Source organism: Piliocolobus tephrosceles, chromosome 1 (assembly GCF_002776525.5).
Source record: "Piliocolobus tephrosceles isolate RC106 chromosome 1, ASM277652v3, whole genome shotgun sequence".
Taxonomy (NCBI): Eukaryota; Metazoa; Chordata; class Mammalia; order Primates; family Cercopithecidae; genus Piliocolobus; species Piliocolobus tephrosceles.
In genome coordinates this window covers 201991637-202016534 of record NC_045434.1, presented here as the reverse complement: position 1 = coordinate 202016534, position 24898 = coordinate 201991637, and the positions used below count along the sequence as shown (strand labels likewise).

Sequence of the window (24898 nt, the reverse complement as noted above, 5' to 3'; positions counted from 1 at the left end):
TCTACTAGCAACTTTCTTGTATCCTTTGAGGAGATGTTAGGAAGAATCATCATTTCACAGTTAAAGACAGTCCAGTCCTAGGCAAAATTCATGAAGCCACTTAAGACTTTGTATCCAGTCATCACCAAACAGCAATCCCCACCCACAGCCGTTAGCAAAGCAGGATGGAGGCAAGGTGAAATTTGAGGGCAACGTCGCTCTTTATTTTAGAAATGAGAGTGACTGCACATATGAAAAATGCCAATTAGCAATTCGAAGTGGAAAAACTTACATAGAAATTATCCCGACTCCCACCCCTTGGCTCTCAGTGTTACATCTCCCGCAGAGGTAAAGTTGTGCCATTCTCCCATGGCTTTAAACAAAGCAAAATAAAACCACCAATCCTAATAACCCCCGCCCCGCCCCGTCTCCACACTGTGCAGAGTCCCAGGGCTCTGGCCCCTCAGTCAGACTTCTCCTTCTCCTTCATGTGCAAGAAGACGATGCTGAAGATGAAGAGCCCCAGCATCATGGAGAAGGCACTGGTGTAGTAGGGGTAGGCCGAGGGGATGAAGCGCTCATACTGTGTGTGCTGGAGTGGCCGCACGGATACCTGCAGGACAGAGGTAGCAACACCTGGCCACTGCAGAGCCCAGGCAGGGAACATGCTAGCTGAAAACAGGCTGTCACCTATGTTTACCTGAGTGGAAGAGTACAGGTGTGTGTAGCCTAGCCGGTTGTAATCCACTTTAAACTGGAATACACCATACACATCGGGCAACTTGAACTGAACGCTGTATTTGCCACCTGCAGAAGAACCAACGTGAATAACCGGGAGGGGTTTCCCAGAGCGTTTCCTGGTTGGGCCACGGGAGCAAGTGAGGACTGGGGCCGTTTCCGGCAGTATCCTTGTGCAGGAACTACACTCACCTTTCTTCTTCAGGAAGGTCCTCACAAAAGGATCGATGCGGACAAACTCCAGCTGAATGTCATCGCCATCAAAGGGGACCCATTTCCCATTTGAGAGCTGCTGGATCACGATGCTGTACTCCTGAGATAAAAGGCCAGGTTAGCCACGGCTGGCCGTGACTGGAGGTGTGCCACCACCTGCAGGCAGAGCTGCACTAATTCCCACCCGACGAACATGGCAGGAACGCCGAGGAGTTCAGAAGACCTGCAGATGCCCTGCCACCTGGTCCTGATCAGTAACCAATCTCTCTCCTCAGCAAGGTTAATCCCCCAACACAGCATCTCTGCCTCCTCTCTGAAGGCTCAAATGCCTTCACACGGTATTATGGCCCATCAAAGTCTGGACCCAGACCACCCTGCTGACCCGGAATGTGCCAGGCACTTTCAAGCATTCATGCTTCCATATTCGCTTTCTCTCACCTAACAAATTCATCCTAATGACCTAACTGAAATGTCGTTTCTCTTATTAAGTCCAACTTCCTGGGCAGAGTTAATCAGTGAAGCCCCTCCCACTGCTGCCACCCTTAGCAAATACACATACCTCTTCAAAAGAAGGGCTCCTATTAGGACGTCAGTTTTCATGCCAGGCTCTGCATCGAACCTGGCATGCTCGGGTGTAAGGATTAACTTCTTCATCTTTAATGTATGCCCTTTAGGCCAGCACAGAAGTGTTCAATAAGTGCTTCTGAGCTGAGCCCAGTCAGCTTGGCAAACCCTTGGGGCCCTCCCACCCCAAGCATCTCTTACCACTAGGTCAGTGACAGTGTAGGCATTGGGTGGGGCTGTCTCGCCCACCCGGTGATGGGACACAGGCCCCACACGGAGAACACCCTCCTCCTTGAACACCCAGCGGGAGAGGGCCACAGCTAGCTCATAGTTGCCTGTCTGGGAATACCTGCAGGAGGGAAACAGGAGAAGCTTGGGCACCAGAGCCACCTTCTTTCCAGTGGTGCCTGATGGGCAGGACCACTCATGTCCACCATGACAATGCCCTCGCAAAGTTCTGCCTGTAGGGACCCATGGTTAAAAGGAACACAGGAAAAAACGAAAAGATACGGGTGGTTAGGTGTTACTGCTCTGGGTGTCATTTGCACAACAAATACACAATTTTCTAAAAGGAACGGGGAGGTTAGGGATCTCATCTCTAGATGTCACTACTACCTTAAAGAACTGGAAGTGCCAATACCAGCAATATAGCAATAAAGCCCTGAAATAATCTGACAGCATCTGAAACACTCAGCCTCTGACACTTTGAGCTAAAAGCCTCCTCCTTCCCCTTCTGAGTCCTCCCCATATACACAGACTGCACCACCTGGATCCCCGGCCCCTAAGCCTCCTGGCAGCTACCTCTGGGAGCCAGGTGCTGCCTTCTGCACTGCTGAGTTGAAGAAGGAGTCGCTGAAGAAGTCGAGGGAGCCGCTGAAGATGACACGGGCATTGTTCCTGGCCTGGAGCCCAGCAATGAGGAGGGTGTTCTTCCCCACCGCATGTGGATACTGGGAACAAAACAAGGCTGTGACCCAAGCAGTTCCAAGTAAGGGAAAAGCTGCCGCGCCTCCCGAGCAAGAGGACAGCAGGCCAGACCAAAACGACCCTGAAGGGGAAGGCTGAGACCACACCGCTTCTGCCCATGCCCCACCCCACCAACTTGTCACTTCCTCCACCTCAGCCAAATGTGCTGTTCTGCTGCATTCTTATTTCGAAGGCTCAAGGTTGTGAAGCCCTTACCTGAGTGATAGGCTTATCTGGGAAGAAGGAGTAAGAGGTGGAAGAGCCCGTCAGGATGTCCAACACCAAAGGGTTATCAGGATCAGCCACCATCCTGCAGGAGGACGAGAGCAACCCAGCACTGGCCCCAGGAACTGAGTCCAAGGACATGGGATCCCCGAGAGCCAGTTCTTTCCAGGAATGAATCCTTTTTTCTTAATTGCCAACCACTTAGCTCTTGTCTTGCTATAACAATGGAGTTTGACTTTTTGTTTTGAAGACAGATCTCACTCTGTCGCCCAGGCTGCAGTGCAGTGGCACGATCTTGGCTCACTGCAACCTCCGCCTCCCGGGTCCAAGACATTCCCTTGCATCAGCCTCCCAAGTAGCTGGGATTACAGGCGCACACCACCATGCCCAGCTAATTTTTGTATTTTTAGTAGAGACAGGGTTTTACCATGTTGGCCAGGTTAGTCTCGAATTCCTGAACTCAGGGGATCTGAGCCTCAGCCTCCCAAAGTGCTGGGATTACAGGCATAAGCCACCGCGCCCAGCCAACTATTTTTGTGTGTGTGTTAAGAGAGGAGCTCTCACTATGTTGCCCAGGCTGGTCTCAAACTCCTGGCCTCAAGTGATCCTCCTGCCTAGGCTTTCCCAAAGTGCTGGGATTACAGGTGTGAGCCACTGTACTTGGCCTTGACTTAATATAATAAATTAATCCCATCTATATACCCCCAAAGAATCACAATTTTGGCTTGATTTCCCAAAAAAATTAAGTGACCCCCTTATTCCCCTAGGTTTCTGCTGGTCTCTTCCTGCTCACTCACCCAACACCTCGAAAGAGGATGGGATTTAGAGATGATTTCCCAACGATGGTTGGGGCCTTCAGCAGGTTCTCAGTGTCAGCCACAATTAGCGTATGCTGCAAAGAGCAGATGGAGAGGTGGGTGGTCAGGAAAAGGTTCCTGAAGGCAGGGAGAACCTCCTCACGCCCTCTTGGATTTTGGCTAGGCAGAGCTTTGCCATATGTCCCTGAAACCTGGAGGGTGACAGGCCTGATTACCTGGCCAAGGTCTGAGATGTCATAGTTGTGATGGTCAATGACAGCCGTTTTCTCCTCATCAAACTCGATCCCGCACTCACTGCCCAGCTCTCGAAGAGGGTCACCTGCAGAGACCCAAGAGACACCTGGCTGAGCCCTTACAGGGGGACCTTGGGCCAACTGTCCTGGCTTCATTGTGACTCCCTCTCTGCCAGTCAGCCCCAGTGCCCTGCAGCTTCATCCGGCTGGGCTCAGCCCCAAATGGACTGCTGGACAGCAGCATGGTATTCTGCCTCCAGGAGTCACAATCTGAACTGATAAAACAGTTCCCTCACTGACTCCCCAGCTAAGGCGCACCCAGTGAATGCTACTTTGGCAGCTTCTGTTTGTAATGCTCTCCAACTCCCTGGAGAAGTGGAAAGCACCAGAACCTCCCAGGTCGGACTCACCAATGTCTGAGCTGGCAGCTACCAGCACACTGCCTCCACCGTCAATAAAGGCACTGATGGTCTCCACATTGATGTTGCCTCCAAAATCTGAAAGCAGGCACCAGACACAGTGACCCAGAGGTCTCCTCTCCCTGCTCCTCTTGACACTGGCAGGGAGGGGATATGAAGGGCAGAGCAGCCACGATCACTCACAGAGCAGCACTCTCTGGGGGCCACAATGAGGGAGAGGTTACGAGCACCACATCCCAGAACGGGAAAGGCCCCATCCTTCCAGCGTGAAGACTCAAAATTATGGCTCGGACTTAGAAACTTCTGGAGGTTTGGAGGAAACAGTCAAACATCCACTAATTGCACTGGTCAAGTAAGCTGTACATATTTCAAGTCACATAGGAAATACGCATTTGGAAATGTTGTACTGCTCATATTTCATCTCATCACCTGCACCTTTCACACTAGTGACGCTGATCACTGGAGTCAGTTTCCAGAGCCTGGCAACTCCGCTCCGTCTGAATGGTTTGAGGAAGAGCACTTCTGCATCGCTGGTGATGCCGTCACTTGACACCAGTACTCCCTGGTCTGGCATTAACCCATTTTTCCTTATTAATCCTACAGATTCTATCCATGACATCCACAACAGAGCCACCCAGTACACTGCTTTTTAAAAAGTGATCACCAAAAGGGCTCATTAATTTCCAACATTTGTAACTGTGAGATCCTATCCTTTTTTGGTCAATTAATTGGGTCATGTGACTACTGCCATAAACATCTAAAACTAGCACTGGGTGGGGCTATTTGAGGCTCCAGAGTCTCCCCAAAGTGTACTCTGATGTTCAACCTAAGGTAATGAAGGAAGTGCTCAGTAATCCATTTATTCATTAAATGAGTGATTCTGTGAGCCGAGAAGAAAAACAAAGTGGACAGTGTGGGAGGGGAGCTCTTGTGCCAAGGCTGTTTAGGGAAGACCTGCAAGTGGCATCTGAGAAGATGTAAGTGTGAGCCAGGCAGTCTGTGGGGTCAGAGGATTCCCAGCATAGTGAACACCAGGTACCAAGTCCCCAAGGCGGGTGGGCACAGTCACCAGCAAGGGGCCCAGTGTGGCTTAGCTGGAAAGAAAGGAGTGAGCAGCAGGAGGTAAGGCCGGGTGAAGTGAGGGCCCAGGCTGTGCAGGGCTCTGCACCCCACACAAGGGCCCTGTCGTGGGGAGCTGCTGGAGGATTCTGAGCAGGAGCCTGGCAGGATCTCCTTCCTATTTTTGAAGGATGATCCTGGCGGCAGGGTAGAGACTAGGGTACGAGGGTGAGAGTGGCCGTGGTGATGGGTTAGAAGGCCACTGTGAAAATCTAGGCAGTGAAGAGTGCTGAGCTGACTGTGCAGCAGCAACAGAGGGAGGCGCAGCAGGCTTCCACGCCTTCTGAGGGCACAGCCGTAGGGCCTGCTGATGCTTCGACAGGGGCCTCAGAAACGCTCCAAGAAGTCTGGCTGAGCAACCGGAAGGATGGACGTGCCAATTTCTGAGACTGGACAGAGAAGTGTGTCCATTAGACCCCCAGTAGCAGGTGGAAATAACTTTGTAAAGATCTGAATAGAAGAGCCCTGTTTCTTGAGGGGTAATCTTCAGCAGAAAATAAAAGTGCCTTACCTGACCTTCAGGCATACACAGACGCTCCTGTACTGTCTACCTCTGCCCCCATGCTGCATTCAAAAAGCCATCTATCCACTCTCCTTCAGAGAGGCCAGGCAGTCTTAGACATTCCAAAAGCAGCCTATTGGCAGTGCAGTGGCTGCAATCTTGGGCAATTTTGCCCCTCAGAGCAATGTCTGGAGACATTTCTTCGCTGTCACATAACAGGGAAGTGGCTACTGGCATGAATGGGCAGAGGCCCGGGGTGCTGTTCAACACCCTACAGTACACAGGACAGCCTCAATGTAAAAAATTATCCAGTCTGAAATGTCAAGAGTGCACCTGTTGAGGAACTCTTGTAAGGTAGAGAGAACACGGGCTTTGAAATTGAGACCACCTGGGGTTAAAACTAGGCAAATTCCTTCACCCTTCTGAATCCATTTCCCCATCTATAACAGGGATCCAGTTTTTCCCGGGTATAGAGGATGCGCTGAAAATTTCTTCCCTTGTAGCCATGACTGCCAGTGACCTGGGAGCCTTCCGATGTCAGAGAGGGCAAAGAAGCCACTGGAACATGGAGAGGGAAGCCAGGCCAGCACTCACACACCTGAGAGAATGACAGTGACAGTGGTCATGGGACCAGGGCAGGGCCCTGGGAGCAGACACCAAACCCCTACACCCTGAACCCTACCCTGCAGCCTCCTCCCAAGGAACGCCTGAGGATTTCCTGCAGCAGCACCTTCCAAAGTGTAGGACCCACTCCACCAGAGGCAGAAAAGGCGGCAACAGAAATGCGGGAACCGGGCTTTAAATAACCTTGAATCTCAGAGACAGAAAGTTACTCCCCTTCCTTTTCAAGTTTTCTCCATCAAAGAGAATGTCTTAGTTTGATACTAGTTGTTAGAACTTCTAATGCTTGCTAATCTCTTTCCAAGAGGGAACCTCAGGTTCAAAGCCTTCAGCAGGCAGCAGTATCTGGCCAGAACTAATGGATGTTGTTTTTATTCTATTTATAGTTACCTTCTACGTACATCAAGTGACGACACTGGATTTCCATTTTCAGTGGTGATTCTGGGCTCACTATTGGTTCCCTTTTAAAATGTTATTTTAGTTTTTTTTTTTTTTTTTCTTTTTTGAAACAGAGTCTTGCTCTGTCGCTTATGCTGGAGTGCAGTTGGCATGATCTCAGCTCACTGCAGCCTTGACCACCGAGGGTCAGCAATCCTCCCACTTCGGCTTCCCCAGTAGCTGGGACTAGAGACATGTGCCCCACGCCCAGCTAATTTTGTTCATTTTTTGTAGAGATGAGGTCTCACTATGTTGCCCAGGCTGGTCTCAAACTCCTGGACTCAAGCGATCCTTCTGCCTCGGCCTCCCAAAGTGATGGGATTACAGAGATAATCTATTGTACCTAGCCTTTTTTTTTTTCTTTTTAACAAGTCAATTTGAAGAAAAATACTAGGTAGTTATTAGCACAGGAGATATGTAATATGGTAAAAACCATGAAGGATGTGTGCAAATGACTAAAGTTTGGGAAACACTGTTTTACACTCTGCCGTTTCTCCCACCAACAGTATCCTCTCTCAGCCCGCTCCCGACCAGTCTCATTCACTGCCTCTTTCTTTCCAACCTATACAAGCTGTCAGTGCTTCCACTTCATCTTACATCCTGACACAGGGTTTGGTAACTCATTTCAGGTCTTTACTTTTATTTCCTCAAAAACAGACTGAAAGAACTCCTCTAGGGCAGACTCCCTATCCTTAAGATCTCCCCCAGTCCACTGTATGGTACCTATTTCAAAGTTTCAAACACAGTAAAAACTTGGCAAACCACCCATCACTACACTGAAGCCTCCATTCACCTGCCCAGTCATCTGAAGATTTCAACTTATACCAATTGGGGGTGACATCCGCCTAACTAACCTTGCCTTCAAAAAGCCAATTCCAAAAGCACATGTTGCAAGGGAGTTGGTAGTGACACAGTAAGTAACAGAAGCCTAGGAAAAATACTTGAGGGATTTGGTGGAACGGAATCTCACGTGAACTACAGAGAATAAACAAGCCAGGTCCCAGTTATTCGAGAGTCTGAGGGAGGATCCCTTGAGCCTGGGAGGTAGAGGCTGCAGTGTGCCATGATCGCACCACTGCACTCAGCCTGGGGGACAGAGCAAGACCCTGTCTCAAAAAAAAAAAAAAAAAAAGCACCAATGAAGAACTTTCTAAGCTTCATCAACTGAAGGGAGGAAGGTAGTCCTGTCTTACTTAGGGATAACTTGAGTCTTTTGAGAAAAAGATAAACTGAAGCAAATAAGAGAATGACTAACATGTTCACCAAAAAAGTATGGCAAAAGAGAAACAGCCAAGGAGCTGGGGATGTTCAGCCTGGAGGAGAAACAACTGAATAAGCTATGACTATGTGGAGGCCATGCCTCCAAGCAAAATAAGCATTAGATCTATTCTCTAAGGTGCTGGGGAGCTTAAGAACAAAATAAAGCAGAAGACAATATTTGCTTAATATAAGAACTTCTTAACAGAATTGTTCAGTGGTGGAGCGGATTGCCTCGTAAAACAGGAATACTCAAGTGTAAATTGGATAATCTAGCCAAGATATTCATTCTGTTAAACAACTAGCCCTCTGCGAGGCTGCTGGGCCTATCTATCCAGCCTCAAATGGGAGGAGGGGTAGACCGGTAGATAATTGCTAAGGCTCTTTTTTCAGCCCAAGGCTATGAATCTATCTGAATTCTTAAGATCAACTGCCACAATGCACAATGCCTCCTTATAGCAATCCATATTAATAACAGGCCATTTCCTCTTTCCACCCAGGCAAACCCAACCCAGGAGATTTCCATCTTTCGGTCAGGCCCTTTACAAAGTAAACTCCCTTCTCAGTAGAGCAGCAGGGTCCTGGGTTCCATGGTCTGCAGCAACACTTGACTCCATAATCCTTAGCTGTGTCTTTCAGAAAGATCTCCCCTCCTAGGGTCAGGTCAGAAATGAGCATTTTTCTCATCTCCGTGGTAGCTGCGCCCATCCTATCACCCAGGACATGCCCAAGAACCAGAAGAAAGCAATCCATCAGTCCCGGGTCTCGAATTCCAGTGCTAGAGGCGACGCGGAACTCTTACCTTCTACCGAGGGGGAGAAAATGATGAGATTGTCATAGAGGAATTCTCCATACTTTATGAGAGACAAGCTGGGGTCATCAGCGGTCTTGAATGTGAGCTCAAAGCCCCGGTCTGGACAAGAAAAAACAGGTAGTTGAGGAAGACGGGACGCGAAGGGAAACCCCTGCTGCAGACTTCGCGGACCCGCACCCCAAGCGGCAGGCCAGACCCGGGCGGTCTGCTCCAGGAAAGGGAGTGGGGAGCAGAGTGGTCAATGCCCTCGATACCGTAACAACCCCAGGCCCCCACACGCTCCTCCCTCAGACCCCGCTCTCACCCTTCAGGCTCCGGAAGAAAAGCGAATGAGTCTCCCGCACGTTGAGGTTGTCCAGCAGCACTAAGGTGCGGGGTCCGCTGGCGCAAACCGCGCCAAGCAAGGGCAGCAGCAACCCAAAGAGGGCCCAAGCTCGGGCCGCGGTGCTGCGCTCCATCTTCCTCCTCCTACCAAAGAACCCAGCACCTGGACACCGGAAGTACCCCGTCTACGGTAGCCCAATCGCGGCTCGCGGCAGTGGAGCATCACCCGGAAGTGATCGGCAGACGCCGGGGCTAGGCGCCAGAGCCGGAGCTTTGGCGGTAAGGAGCGCAGAGCACAACCGGAAGTGTCCTGGTGGGAGGCGGATTCCTTGAACTCTATTGGTGAGAGTGTATCAAGGCCCCGCCTCCCTAAAGAAAAGGTTCAATCCTAGAGAGACAGCTCTGCAGCCGCGGCCAATCAACGAGGCCGAGAGCCCTTTGCTCCGCCCAGGCCGGCCTCCCGCTCCCTAGTCTGGAGCCCGCTGCCCGATGGAGCTTGCGGGGTTCTGCCTGGGCTTGACCGTCGCGTCCCGGACAGGTTGTGGAGTCACCTTCTCGCTGGCGGGGTCTTCATTGGGCCTGGGAAGGCTCGGGATCAGGAACTAAGCCCCACCTCCACCATCTCTAGGGAAGAGGGATTGGAAGAGTAAGATCAGGGCCAGGGCACTTGGAGCCAACTTCCCGGGGCTCACGGCTCCAGGGGCCACGGCATGGACGGGCCTGTCCTGCCCAGCTCGGTGGCCCACGCTGGAGACTGTAGATGGGCAGTGGACTGGCCTAGCGATGGTTCTGTTTCCAAGCTGCATCTCTCACTAGCCGTTACCCGGGCATTGCACTTCTCTCCGGGACAGTTTCCCTGGCTGTAAATAGGGCTAAGGACGAGGTCCAGCTTCGCTGCTTATCTGTGTGCCTTAGGAACAGCCATTTAATTAACTCATCTCTGAGCTCTTGGAAGGAACATGGCAGGTTTTGAAGCACTTAGCGCCGGGCTAGACTGAACATCCATTCAATAATGTGACTCCCACCTCTTCTAGGTTAACACAGAGGCCACCCGGTTCACCTCAGACCTGCCTTTGTCCACCAGGGGTCTAAGTAAAAACTACCACAAGCAGCAAGATTTCCACTGTCCTCTGCGTCCCAACCACAATCCTGAGGCCAGTGGTGACGGCAACTGTAGAGACAGAAGGTAGCAGTTCCTTTCTGACACTTGTCCACCAACCCAAAAATGGGGCAAAAATCAAAACTTCCCTCCATGCATCTTCTTAACGGACTCTGCTTGCTCTCCATTCCCACTGGCTCCGCCCCAAGATAAGCCTCTGCAGAGCTCCTGGCTCCTGCACCCTAACTCCTGCCCTTCCACCCTCAACACACAGTACCACATCCGCGCACCTCCAATTCAGAGCCAACGGTGTTAAACTGTTGTTTAGGAGTCGGCCACAGCACAGGGACACCCCAAGGCTCTTTGCTCTCAGGTCTTCACCTACACTCATCTCAGCAGCCTCATCCCCCTCAGTCCTTGCTCGGGTCGTCCATGCAACAGGAATGGCCCAGCCTTTAACAGCCTGACTTCCACACCTCCTGCCTTTTGCTTTGCAGCGCTCTCCGCCAGGAGCGCCCTCCTTACACCCCCATCTTAAACCTCCAGGGATCTTCTCCATCCTTTCTGGGAGCCCCACCCAGCACTGCTTCCTTCACAAAGGCACTCTTTGTTCCCCATAAAGACCTGATCTCGACCAGGTGCGGTGGCTCACACCTGTAATCCCAGCACTTTGGCAGGCCGAGGCGGGCAGATCACTTGAGGTCAGGAGTTCGTGACCAGCCTGGCCAACATGTTGAAACCCCGTCTCTACTAAAAATACAAAAAAAATTAGCCGGGTTTGGTGACGGGCACCTGCAATCCCAGCTACTCATGAGGCTGAGGCAGGAGAATTGCTTGAACCTGGGAGGCGGAGGTTTCAGTGAGCTGAGATGGCACCACTGCATTCCAGCCTGGGTGACAGAGCGAGACTCCATCTCAAAAAAAGAAAATAAAAATAATTTTAAAAAGACCTGATGTCACCTGTTCCGACTCAGGACGTACTGCCGCCTGCCACTGACTGGACATCTCTGTAGCTATCTAAGCACCCCCACCCCAGCTTCTAAAGAGTGTGAGCGCAGGCATGTGTCTTGTGGAGCCTGCCATGGAAATTGATACAAAATAGGGAGGCGGAGGACTAACACAGAGCACCTGCTATGCCCCAGGAGCTTTACATACTATCTCATTTAATCTTCACATGAACCCTGTGAGGTGGGCGTTATCCCCATTTCACAGATGAAGCTCAGAGTGAAATGGGTTCCAGGACTGTGCCAAAGGCCAAGCCTTTTCCCTTAGATTGTGGGGCCCCCCACAGGAGAGGCCTGGGATAGAATGGGCAAGGGGAGGTACCCCCCTATGTGGGCACAAATAGGTTGGCCTGGATTCATTTCTGGCTGTATCAGGGAACCCAGTCCCAGCACAGCCCCCAGGACTGTCAAAAGCTGGGCCCTTTTCTGGCCTCAGTGAGACATGGCCCTATTTTCCACAGCAAAGGGTCTGCTTTCTTGGGTCACAGGTCCTTCGAGAATCTAATGAAAATTCAGACTCTCTTCCCAGGAGAATGTACTCACGATTGTAGGGAGCTGCAGAAGCCCTGGAGGTCCCAGGCAAAAGAACCCTTCTTCCAGAAAGAGCTTCCCTGGGACAGCCAGGCCACAGTGGCAGGGAGGGGCCCCAAGTGACACGGTCAGAGGGCCAGAGAAGGGGAGCTTATCTTAAAAGCAGTTTATTGGGCAGCTTACTGTGGAGTGGCCGTCCCTGGGCCACAGACCAGCCAGGGGTGGGCAGTGCAGGAAGACTTGCTGTGGGACCCCTGTACCACCCCACGGGGCAGGGCAGTTCTCAGGAAGTGGGGCCAGTCAGACAGAGGCACAGTTCCTTCCCGGCTGATACTGAGCTTCCTCCACCTGGCAGCTGCTGCCCACTCCATCAGGGCTGGTGAAGGCCATGAAGCAGGTCTGAGGCTTTGAAGCAAAGACCAACACTGGTGGGCATGGGTGTGGGCTCCGTGGCAGGTGAGCAGATGGAAACACTGATGTGGTGCGAACAGCTGGAGCAGGCCTCTCCAAGGAGGACTGTTCAGCCTCCAAGGGGCTCCTGCCCAGGGCAGAGGTGGACTCTCTGGGGAACAGGGAAGGGAATGTGTCTTCCCAGGGCTGAGGGAGCCCTCAGGCCCCGCAGCGCTGTGTGGCAGGTGGGAGGAGGCCTGGCTGGGACTGCCCTGGGAGGGCCTGGCAGTCTCTAGATGCCTATAAGGCAGACAACGGCAGGCAGCTGTGCTCACAGAGGCTCACCGCCAAAGTTGCTTTTACTTTTCTTACGCTTGGCCTTGGTGAAAGGGATGTCAAGGGACTCGAGGCGGAAGGGCCGGGGCTGGGGCATTTCAGGGGCCTGGGTGGGTGGGATGGCAGGGTTGTTGCTGAGTGGGCAGCTGAGGCCTGGTGGCGAGTTGTGATGTGCTGTGGGGAAGAGGGGCAGAGGTGCTGGTAAGCCAAGAGAGCAGGGATGGAGAGAAAATGCCCTAAGTGGGCAGGATGGAGAGCCTGGCCCACCCCGCTCCCGCCGCCCCCTGCCCAGCCAGAGGCCCTGGCCCTGCAGCTGGGACCCCAGGCTCTGCAAGGCTGCTCTGGCTGAGGTCTCAGACCCAGCAACTATGTCTGCATCTAAAGAGGCTGGGCTGGGGAGTTGGGGTTTTAAAGCCCCAGACTGAGGCAGCCTGGGATCTCAAGCCAGTCAAGCCTGGGTTCAAAGCCCAGCTCCACTGCTTCCTATAACCTTAGAGAAGCTGCTTCACTCTGAGCCTTAGTTTCCTCATCTGCAACATGGGCACAATGCCAGGCACTCAATTAATCCTATTTCCCCACCCATCCCCCGCCACCTTATTCCTCAACTCTACCCGTTCTGTCTCTTAAATAACCTCAATATATAGAACGAAAATTTGCTTTTTTTTTTTTTTTTTAAGACAAAGTCTCACTCTGTCACCCAGGCTGGAGTGCACTGGCACGGTCTCAGCTCACACGGTCTCAGCTCACTGCAACCTCCATCTCTCAGGTTCAAGCAATTCTCATGCCTCAGCCTCCTGAGTAGCGGGAATTACAGGCATGCATCACCACACCCAGCTAATTTTTTTTTTTTTTTTTGAGACAGGGTTTCACTCTGTCGTCCAGACCAGAATGCAGTGGTGCGATCTCGAATCATCGCAACCTCTACCTCCCAAGCTCAAATGATTCTCCTGCCTCAGCCTCCCAAGTAGCTGGGATTACAGGCACACGCCACTTCTGCCCAGCTAAGTTTTGTATTTTTAGTAGAGACGGGGTTTCACCATGTTGGCCAGGCTTGTCTCGAACTCCTGGCCTCAAGTGATCTACCCGCCTCAGCCTGCCAATGTGCTGGGATTACAGGTGTGAGCCACCACACCTGGCCAAGATTTGCTTTTTATTGCTATTTTATTGGAAGCTCTGTGGGCTTTGCTTTCAGTTTTAAAAGCAGATAAATGAAGTGATGCTTAATTCTTAAAAGCGTATTTTGCATTTGTGGCCCTTGACAAGTGAAGTCAATCCGCATTTGGAGGAAGTCACAATGCTGGCGTGTAACTCGCCAGGAAGCTGGTGCGTAACTCGCCAGGAAGCTGGTGCGTAACTAGTGAGACCTAAACCCGTGCATCCCCAGCCGGGCCCCTGAGCCATGCGCTGAGTGCCTACGGGGGCCAGGGGAGACAGGGGTAGAGCAAAGAGGAGACTCTGTATTGAGCACCAGCCCCTGGGCTGGGCCGTTTCCTCACCTCCTCTCACCTAATCCTGAGAAGTTGGTGTTACCCCCCACATTTTGTAGCTAAGGAAACTGAGGCTCCGAGAGGGAAAGGAGTTTTTGAACCCAGGTCTGTCTGACTTCAAAACTGTCCCCTTCATGCCTCTCCCAGTTGTGTGGAGAGGGTGGGAACAGGGGAGGGACACTCACTGAGGCTCTTCCTGGTATCGGTGCTGAGGATCTGGCTGGCCCGCTTAGACCGGAAGTAGTTGCTGGCGATGTTTTCACTGTTGCTCCGGCTGAGCATGAGCCTATAGCGGTCCTCCTCCTGCCAAGATGCAGATGCCCGTGGTCACACGCCCTTGTTTGTGCCCCTGGCACAGGGCTCTGCAGCCTCTGGCATCCTGCGGCAGTGGGGGCCGCCCCGAGCCTCCCCCAAGTTATCACAGGGCTGGAGCAGGCACTGCGCGCTCTAGTGTCCCCTACACCGTGGGCCCTGGACTCGTGGGTGGGATCCCAGGCCGCTTGGGGCCAGGAAGTCAGAGTCTCCAGCCACGCCTGCACCTGGCCTCCCCTTCCTTGAGATGGGACGTGCCTTATTCTGTCTTCCAAAGCTCAAAACAGGGTGTCCTGCCGGCTCCAACAGGGGCCAGGGTGATACACAAACCCCAAATCTATCACATGTTCATAGAATAGGCAATGCGATGCTATCCTCAGCTCACAGGTACGCTTGTGACCATTAGAACTGGAATCCTAGCGTTTTTATCACCAAGAGCTATTATTTTCACCACTATTATGGACTTGTTTTCTTCAGTCTAAATCTCCCTTTTCAGGGAATAGTCCTTTTTCCACTTGATGGTCCCAGTGGGGTGAGCATTCATAGAGGCCTATACTACATCTGACTCCCAACCCTTTGCTACACAGCTGGACATGTGACCCAGACTGCACCAATCACAGAACCACATCTTCCTAAACACAGTCATTGGTCTAACAGTAGGCCCATGACCCAGGCAGAGCCAATCAGAATCTCTCCCCGAGCTGCAGTTTAAGGATGCTTTAACGCAAGGGCCTCCAACCCCCAGGCCATGGACTGGTACCAGTCCATGGGCTGCACAGCAGGAAGTGAGTGGCAGGTGAGCAAGTGAAGCTTCATCTATATTTACAGCTGCTTCCCATCACTTGAATTATTGCCTGAGCTCCACCTCCTGTCAGATCAGCGGTGGCATTAGATTCTCATAGGAGTGCAAACCCTATTATGAACTGCGCATGTGAGGGATCTAGGTTGCTCGCTCCTTATGAGAATCTAATGCCTGATGACCCGTGAGAATCTAATGCCTGATGACCCGTCACTGTCTCCCATCACCCCCAGATGGGACCGTCTAGTTGCAGGAAAACGTGCTCACGGCTCCCATTGATTCTACATTATGGTGAGTTATATAATTATTTCATTATATCTTACAATGTAATACTAATAGAAATGAAGTCCACATTAAATGTAATGCACTTGAATCATCCCGAAACTATCCAACCCCCACCCTGTCCTGATCTGTGGAAAAATTGTCTTCTACGAAACTGGTCCCTGGTGCCAAAAAGACAGGGGACGGTTGCTTTAACAGACCAGGCCTCTCTCCCTTTTGGATCACCAATGGCCAGCAGCTATCCCTCCAGCCATGTGGAGAAAGCCTGCAGCTAGCATACCAAGGGAAGCAGGAACAAGAGGTGAAGACATAGGCCAGGAGCGGTGGCTCACGCCTGTAATCCCAACACTTTGGGAGGCCAAGGCAGGCAGATCACCGGAGGTCGGGAGCTCAAGACCAGCCTGACCAACATGGAGAAACCCTGTCTCTACTAAAAATACAAAAAAATTAGCTGGATGTTGTGGTGCATGCCTGTAATCCCAACTACTCTGGAGGCTGAGGCAGGAGAATCGCTTGAACTGGGAGGCAGAGGTTGCAGTGAGCTGAGATCACACCACTGCACTCCAGCCTGGGCAACAAGAGCGAAACTCTGTCTCAAAAGAAAAAAAAAAAAAAAAAAAAAACAACGGTGAAGACAGACACAGACCCCGACTGTTTCAGCACCTAGATCCAGCGATGCCTGAAACTGGTCCACTTACATGAACTAAAAAATTCCCTATTTTTCTTATGGTTGTTTGCTTTGGTATCTATCACTCGGAGCTGAAAGCATTCTGACATAACCTCTTTGTGGTCCCAGATTAAGAATGTCTTTCTTCCTGGCAGCAAATTTCCTTTTCATGAAACTGCCAATCAAGCTCTAGACCACCACGAGTGGCCCCTTGCAGCCTGAGTTGCTCAGCCAGAGATGTTTGGTTGGAATTCATTAGCCTAGGAGTGATCTTATCATAACTGTAAGGGTATATTCTATGTGGGTTTTCTGAAATATTTGTAATGGCTTAAGGCAGAATCTGGCCTGCAGACTATTTTTGTAAATAAAGTTTTATTGGAACACCATTCATTTGTGTATTACCTGTGGCTGTTTTTGTGCTACAGTGGCAGAGTTGAGTGGTTGTGACAGAGACCACATGGTTCACAAAGCCCAAGATATTTATGATCGGGTCCTTTACAGAAAAAGTTTGTTGACCCCTTATTTTGAACACAACTCTCTAATAGAGAAATAGAGTTTCTCTATTAACTTAGCTGGTAGTTACTGTCCCCAGCAGCCGCCAGAGGCCCAGACACAAGGACACCAACAGGAGGTCCAGCTGCTTGGGTCGCTCTCTGGTGGCCCTGCCTAGCCTGAGGATCTGTAAATAATAACAAGTTTCATATCATTGTTCATGGAGTTGTGTCGTGGAAGTTGGGCCTGCTGACCAGGCCACCCCCAGGGACCGATGGACTCCCTGCTGGTGCCCTTCTGTCTGGGCCTCTGGTGGCTGCTGGGGACAGTAGCTCCCAGCTAAGTTAACAAACCTGAAGAGTTTTGTTGAAAACACCCTGCTTGGCCAGGCACGGTGGCTCACGCCTATAATCCCAGCACTTTGGGAGGCCGAGGTGGGTGGATCACGAGGTCAGGAGATTGAGACCATCCTGGCTAACACAGTGAAACCCCGTCTCTACTAAAAATACAAAAAAATTAGCCGGGCATAGTGGTGGGCACCTGTAGTCCCAGCTACTCGGGAGGCTGAGGCAGGAGAATGGTGTGAACCCGGGAGGCAGAGCTTGCAGTGAGCCGAGATCGCGCCACTGCATTCGGCTCACTGCACTCCAGCCTGCGCGACAGAGCGAGACTCTGTCTCAAAATAATAATAATAATAATAATAATAATAATAGTAATAATAAAAAAGAGGCCAGCCATGGTGGCTCACACCTGTGATCCCAGAACTCTGGGAGGCCAAGGCGGGCGGATCATGAGGGCGGGTGGAGCACGAGGTCAAGAGATCGAGACCATCCTGGCCAACATGGTGAAACCCTGTCTCTACTAAAAATACAAAAATTAGCTGGGCATGGTGGCACGTGCCTGTCATCCCAGCCGAGGCTGAGGCAGGAGAAACGCTTGAACTTGGGAGGCAGAGGTTGCAATGAGCCGAGATCGCACCACTGCACTCCAGCCTGGTGACAGAGTGAGATTCCATCTCAAAAAAAAAAAAACCACCCATGCTTTAAGAACACGCATTTCTGTTGCACTGCAAAATATAGGAGATAGGTCTTGCCACTGAGCTTAGAAAAAGAAAAAAAAAAAGAATACGAAAGAGATGAAAATAAAGTGACTTAGGAATCCCAATTACTGCTTCATGAACCCTCTGAGGACCCTTTTGGTCTGAGGATTACCAGCAGGAAACCAGAATGTGCTGCTTGTCCCCTGAGTTTGAGGCTGAAGCCTCTGTCCTTCACCGGCAAGATGGGCCACCGGGAACCATCTACTTTCCCTTGGTATTTATGACTGTGTGTGCCTTTGAATGAGGGCCAGAGGGGGTTGAGGGTCTAGGTGCCAATGGAGGGACATGAAAAGGATACAGCCTTGGACCCTTCTTTAATCCTTAGGCAGGAGGAAAGTAGAAGACCAGCTCTCTGCAGTAATGCTGACCCACAGCACTGGGGGCAAAGCCCTCCCAGCCCCCGACACCCCACTCCTTCTCCTCACCGGGAGGGAGTCCTCACCATGTTTGGCTCGCCGTTGTCTGCTGCAGAGGTTTTGCGGGCTGGTTTGTTCTGTGGCCCAGTTGAAACTGCTATGAGAAAACAAAAGCTGAAGTCACTGCTGCCTGGTGCAAGGCCTAGAGGAAGGCACAGGTGGAGGTGGGGGTCAGGCCTGGCTCAGGCTTAAACAGGGGAGGACACTTCTCAGCCCAAGCCAAGGGATAATTTTAAGAAACAGACAGCAGGAGGGGCTCAGACACCAGAGAAGACCCTCATCTGCTTCCAGGCAAGACAGCAGCCAAGGGGCTTCCAGGCAAGACAGCAGGCGAGGGTGGGGACAGACAGGCAGGCTGCTGCATCCGAGAGCATGTGGGAAATGGAGCGGGCTGGGGTCTCAGCAGGGATGGTGTCAATGCCATCTATAAATATCAGAGATGTCGGACCTGGATGAACACTCTGAGCAAGAGGGAGGACTCCTGGGGGCACTGCGGGCTCCCCAAATGCGCAGAGTCAGGTCCATGGCTGGAGAAAGAGCCACAGCATGTCTGGCTTTACTCTGAGACTCATCAGAGGTGAGGAGGCCTTCCAGGTCATCTTATCCAACCCCTTCTTTGTAAAGAAGCCCAGAGAGGGACAGTGATCTTTGGAAGGTCACACGTGAGGTCAGCAGCAAGAGTGGAAGCTGAACCAGGCCTGAAACTCTGAACTGTGGGTTTCGATCCATGGTCCTCCCACTCACTGCTGTGACTGTGACTGGACCCTCTGAGACTGTGTGCGCCTATGTGAAAGCGGTAGAAAACCTGTGCTTCTTAGGGCTGTTGTAAGGATGAACCAGTGACAATGCTCATTAGGATAACACGTAGCAAGCACTCACTATGTGCCAGGCACTGCTCTAAGCGTTTTATGCGTATTAACACATTTCTGGTTTTTTTGGAGGGGGTTTGTTTGTTTTGAGACAGGGTCTCACTTTGTCACCCAGGCTGGAATGCAGTGGCACAATCTTGGCTCACTGCAGCCTTGACTTCCCGGGCTCAAGCAATCCTCTCGCCTCAGCCTCCCAAGTAGGTGGGACTACAGGTACACGCTGCCATCCCTGGCTAATTTTTGTATTTTTTTTTAGAGATGGTTTCACCACGTGGGCCAGGCTGATCTCGAACTCCTGGACTCAAGCGATCTGCCAGCCTCAGACTCCCAAAGTGCTGGGATTGCAGGCTTGAGCCACCATACCTGGCCTGTTAACACAGTTCAAGCCTTACAGCAACTTTAAGAAAGGTGCTGTTATTCATCCCCATTTCACAGATGAGGACACCGAGTCCCAAAAAGGGCACACAGGCAATGGTGCTGCCAGAATTCCAACCCACATCTGTCTGCCTGCAGACACTGTGAAAACACACCACTTTCTCAGAGTCCTGACGCATCAGATACCCAGGGCCACGTGTCTGCTACACCCACAGCCTGCAAGGAGAGGCCCACGCTCCCTGCCAGTCTGCAGGATGGTGAACTGTGAAGGAGGGAGGGGAGGGCAAGGGCCAGCCAAGCTCCTGACCTACTGGGAGGCTGGTTTTTGTGATGATGGGCTGTGGGATCTTCCAGAAGCCATTATCTTCATCCCAGCAGGACTCACGCCGAATCTTCTCCAGGTTGCTGTAGTTACAGTCCCTGCGAATCAGGGGCTGCACCTGCTCCAGGAGTTGCTGCAAGAGCATGGAGTCACGCTCTTGCCGGCGGATGGTGGCCAAGTAATCGATCTTCTCCAGCTGAAACTCGGACTGCAGATCTTTGATCTCCACCTCTGCTGCCCGAAGCTGAAAGCAAAGGATGACAAGCAGTGAGTAAGGAAAGATACCTCCCGTTCCATCTAACCACCCTGTCCACTCACTGTCCTGCCAGCAGCCACACATCGTCTGTTCCTTGGCCTGATCAGCCATCCATTCTCATCCCCACCATCCATCCAGACATCCTTCTCTCTATCCATCCATCCACCTTCTCTCACACCCACCAATCCTTCCATCTATCCAACCATCCTGCTGCCTCTCCACCTGGCATTTAAATAAGCACCTAATGTGTCCCCCCAGCCCTGCAAAATGCAGGGGAAAAGTTGATCAGCACCTCCAACAGCCAGCCCTCAGTCACTATCCCCCAGTGTATGTTTCATTCAGGGGCCTTTTAGAGGCCCCCCATCCAACACCACAGTTCTAAAGGATCTCAGAGAACTGCACGAGTGACATCTCTAAGGAGGACAACAGGCACAAACTCTCCAATTGACAATCCTCACTCTCCCACTGCTACAGCCCTGTGTTACGGTGTGACAAACACTGGACCTAAGAGTAAGGCCCACCTTGATTTGATCAAGGGTTCCAGATTCTTTTGGTCTCCTGCTCAAGTCTGCTAGACTGGTCCCCCTGGTCCCTCCTGAGCACAGGTGACTGCCAGCCCCAGCCATAACCACCCTCTCCCTGAGCCCCAAGACTCCCTGGTACACAGTCTGTTTCCTCAAAGAGCAGGTACAGTTTGATGAGTAAAGAGGGATGTTTGAGGTTGGGCGCTGTGGCTCACACCTGTAATCCCAGCAATTTGGAAGGCTGAGGCGGGTGGATCATTTGAGGTCAGGAGTTTGAAGCCAGCCTAGCCAACATGGTGAAATCCCATCTCCATTAAAAATACAAAAAAATTAGCCAGGTGTGGTAGTGGGCACCTGTAATCCCAGCTGTTTGGGAGGCTGAGGTAGGAGAAATTGCTTGAACCTGGGAGGTGAAGGTTGCAGTGAGCCAAGATCGCACCAATGCACTCCAGCGTGGCGACAGAGCGAGACTCTGTCTCACAATAAATAAATAAGAAGGATGTTTGAATTCATGCACTGACACCCATTTAAGAACAGCTGGCAGGACACTGCTTCAGCCTTCCAAAGTGCTGGGATTACAGGTGTGAGCCACAGCGCCCAACCTCAAACATCCCTCTTTACTCATCAAACTGTACCTGCTCTTTGAGGAAACAGACTGTGTACCAGGGAGTCTTGGGGCTTAGGGAGAGGGTGGCTATGGCTGGTGGTTATGGCTGGCTCCTGCCAGCAGCCACAGTGGCCCAGCCTGCTCCATTTTTTTTTTTTTTTTTTTTTTTTTGAGACAGATTCACTCTGTCGCCCAGGCTGGAGTGCAGTGGCAAGATCTCAGCTCACTACAACCTCTGCCTCCAGGGTTTGAGCGACTGTTATGCCTCAGCACATGACCAGCTGGGACTACAGGCTTGAGTCACCACACTCAGCTCATTTTTTGTATTTGTAGTAGAGACAGGGCTTCACCATGTTGGCCAGGCTGATCTCAAATTCCCGACCTCAGGTGATCTGCCCGTCTCGGCCTCCCAAAGTGTTGGGATTACAGGTGTGATCCACCGAGCCCGGCCCTGCTTCATTTCTTAGACTGGGTAGTAAGCACATGGTGTTAGTGGGTATAATAATCATTATATATATTTGGACATCTGGAATCACGCACAATAATTTTTGTTTGTTGTTTTTTTTTTTTTTTTTTTAGAGACAGGGTCTCGGTCTCACTCTGTTGCCCAGGCTGGAGTACAGCGGCACCTTCTCAGCTCACTGTGGCCTCGACCTTCTGGGCTCAAGCAGTCCTCCCACTTCGGCCTCCCAAGTAGCTGGGACTACAGGTGTGAGCCACCACACCCTGCTAATTTTTTAATTTATTGTAGAGACAGGATCTCCTTGTGTTGCCCAGGCTTGTCTGGAGTGCCTGGCCTCAAGCAGTCTTTCTGCCTCAGCCTTTCAAAGTCCTGGGATTACAGGCATGAGCAACCGCACCCAGCATGATAATTTTTATAACCGTTTTCTTGAGACATAATTCATATAATTCATATGCCATACAATTCTCACTATCACCAAGCTGGAGTGCAGTAGCATGATCTTGGTTCACTGTAGCCTCGACCTTCCAGTCCTCCATCTCTCCCAGTCCTCAGTCTCTCGAGTATTTGGGACTACAGATGCCTGCCACCACTTCTGGCTAATATTTTTAAAATTTTTTGTAGAGGCAGGGTTTCCCCCACGTTATCCAGGCTAGTCTTGAACTCCTGGGTTCAAGCGATCCTCCCACTTCGGCCTCCCAAAGTGCTGGGATGATAGGCATGAGCCACTGCACCATCCAATTTATCCCTCTTTATTTTTTTTAAGTAACTTGTGCTTTTGGTGCCATACCTAAGAAACCACTGCCTAATCCAAGGTAACAGATTTATACCTACGTTGTCTTCCAAGAGTTTTACAGTTTTGGCTCTTACATTTAGGTTTTGATCCATTTTGAGTTAATTTTTGTATGTGGTGTGAGGTAAGGGTCCAACATTATTCTTTGGCATGTGAATATCCAGTTGTCCCCGCACCATTTATTGAAAAGACTGTCCTTTTGCCACTGAATTATCTTGGCATCCTTATCAAAAATCTATTGACAGGTTGCACGTGGTGGCTCAGTCCTGTAATCCCAGCACTTTGGGAGGCTGAGGCAGGTGGATCACCTGAGGTCAGGAGTTCGAGACCAGCCTGACCAATATGGTGAAACTGCATCTCTACTAAAAAATACAAAAATTAGCCAGGTGTGGTGGCATGTGCCTGTAGTCCCAGCTATTTGGGAAGCTGAGACAGGAGAATTGCTTGAACCTGGGAGGCAGAGGTTGCAGTGAGCCAAGATTGTGCCACTGCACTCCGTCTCAAAAAAAAAAAATTAATTGATAACTGTAAATATGAGGGTTTATTTCTGGATGCTCAGTTGTATTCCATTGATCTGTGTGTCTGTTCTCATGCCATTACCACACTGTCTTGATTACTGTAGCTTTGTAGCAAAGCTTTGCAACCAGGAAGTGTGATTCCCCTAACTTTGTTCTTTTCAAGATTGTTTTGGCTATTTTGAGTCCCTTGAATTTCATTGTGAACTTTGGGATCAGCTCATCAATTTCTGCAAATAAACCAGCGGGAACTCTGAACTCTGATAGGGACTGCCTTGAATCTGTAGATCAATTTGAGGAGTACTGACCTCTCACCAATACGACTCTGCCAATTCATATGAACATGAGATATCTTTCCATTTATTTTGGTTTTCTTAATTGCTTTCACATTTGTTTCATTGTTTTTGGAGTATAAGTTTTATACTTTTTTTTTTTTTAATAGCTGGGTGTGGTGGTGCACATCTGTAATCCCAGCTACTCAGGAGGCTGAGGCATGAGAATCACTTGAACCTAGGAGGTGGAGGTTGCGGTGAGCAGAAATCATGCCACTGCACTCCAGCCTGAGACTCTGTCTCAAAAAAATGAAAAATAAAATCAGAAAAGATAATATTAGAATCAGCTCCTCACACATGTGCCAGGATAAACTCCAACTAGATCAGAGATTTACTTTTTTTTCTCTACCCCTGTGACAGATTAAGGATCAGAGATTTAAATGTAAAAAAGATGAAACCATAGAAGTTATAGAAAAAACATGAGGGAATTTTCCCAACTATGATTGAAAATGAATATGCAATAATTTTTAAATAGTTGATCAATTTGACAAAATCTAAACATTGAAAATTTTCATATGGCAAAAATATCATAAAGCACAGTAAAAGACAAAAGACAAACTGGAAAAAAATTTACAATTTATATCACAGACCAAGAGTTAATATTCCTAGTGTATAAAGAGTTTCTACATGTAGAAAAGAAAAAGAACCACCACCCTAATAGAGAAATGAGCAAAAGAGATAAAAATAGTTCAGAGAAAAACTACAAATGGCCACAAAACATATGAAAAAGTATTCAACACTGCTCACAATAAGAAAAATGCAAATTAAAACCACACTGACGCTGGGCATGGTGACTCACGCCTGTAATCCCAGCACTTTGGGAGGCCAAGGCGGGCGGATCACGTGAGCTCAGGAGTTCGAGACCAGCCTGGCCAACATGGTGAAACCCTATCTCTATTAAATTAAAAAAATTAGCCAGGCATGGTGGCACATGCCTGTAATCCCAGCTACTTGGGAGGCTGAGGCAGGAGAATCACTTGAACCTGGGAAGCGAAGGTTGCAGTGAGCCGAGATTGCACCATTGCACTCCAGCCTGGGCAACAAGAGCGAAACTCCATCTCAGAAAAATAAAATAAAATAAACAACAACAACAAAAAACACTAAGATATTATTTCTCACCTAACAAAGTGGTAAAAATCCAAGTTTTGGGGGCCGGATGCAGTGGCTCATGCCTGTAATCCCAGCACTTTGGGAGGCCAAGGCAGGAGGATCACTTGAGCCCAGGAGTTTGAGACCAGCCCCGGCAACATGGTGAAACCCTGTTTCTACAAAAAACACAAAAATCAGCCAGACATGGTGATGCACGCCTGTAATCCCAGCTATTTGGGAGGCTGAGGTAGGAGGATCACCTGAGCCCAGGAGGCTGAAGTTGCAGTGAGCTGTGATCATGCCACTGCACTCCAGCACGAGCAACAGGGTGAGATCTCATCTCAAAAAAGAAAAAGAGCTGGGCACGGTGGCTCCCGCCTGTAATCCCAGCACTTTGGGAGGCCGAGACGGGTGGATCACGAGGTCAGGAGATCGAGACCATCCTGGCTAACACGGTGAAACCCTGTCTCTACTAAAAATACAAAAACTTAGCCGGGCGTGGTGGCAGGCGCCTGTAGTCCCAGCTACTCAGGAGGCTGAGGCAGGAGAATGGCGTGAACCCGGGAGGTGGAGCTTGCAGTGGCGCCATCTCGGCTCACTGCAAGCTCCACC

The 24898-nt window shown here is 50.6% G+C and overlaps 2 protein-coding genes across 4 annotated transcripts in view; both read right to left on the bottom strand.

The window, feature by feature from the left end:
• Positions 1-247: 247 nt before the first annotated feature.
• DDOST (dolichyl-diphosphooligosaccharide--protein glycosyltransferase non-catalytic subunit) lies at positions 248-9552 on the bottom strand. Its single transcript, XM_023219773.2, has 11 exons — positions 9211-9552; positions 8895-9005; positions 4147-4233; positions 3719-3822; positions 3483-3577; positions 2677-2770; positions 2296-2444; positions 1696-1843; positions 910-1030; positions 680-786; positions 248-592 (listed from the first exon to the last, which is right to left on the bottom strand). The coding sequence occupies exons 1-11, from the start codon at positions 9362-9364 to the stop codon at positions 443-445; spliced, it is 1320 nt and encodes a 439-aa protein (XP_023075541.1). The 5' UTR covers positions 9365-9552; the 3' UTR covers positions 248-442.
• Positions 9553-12015: 2463 nt separating this feature from the next.
• The window catches only part of KIF17 (kinesin family member 17), a 59193-nt gene continuing 46310 nt past the window's right edge, over positions 12016-24898 (bottom strand). For 2 of the 3 annotated variants that reach the window (XM_023219769.1, XM_023219771.2), the window contains exons 12-15: positions 19696-19954; positions 18171-18241; positions 14263-14380; positions 12016-12764 (exon numbers count right to left, since the gene is read on the bottom strand). In XM_023219769.1, the coding sequence (XP_023075537.1) occupies positions 12586-12764; positions 14263-14380; positions 18171-18241; positions 19696-19954 (627 nt within the window). In that variant the 3' untranslated portion in view covers positions 12016-12585. The remainder of the gene's footprint in view (positions 12765-14262; positions 14381-18170; positions 18242-19695; positions 19955-24898) is intronic. The other variant, XM_023219770.2, reaches the window with a different exon arrangement.

Excerpts from the sequence above, each read along its gene's own strand:
- DDOST (XM_023219773.2), bottom strand. The coding sequence starts at position 9,364 with ATGGAGCGCAGCACCGCGGCCCGAGCTTGGGCCCTCTTTGGGTTGCTG. Across the intron at positions 1,844-2,295 it reads GCAGCACCTGGCTCCCAGAG|GTATTCCCAGACAGGCAACT; the intron begins GTAGCTGCCAGG and ends TCCCTCCTGCAG. Across the intron at positions 787-909 it reads GACCTTCCTGAAGAAGAAAG|GTGGCAAATACAGCGTTCAG; the intron begins GTGAGTGTAGTT and ends GTTCTTCTGCAG.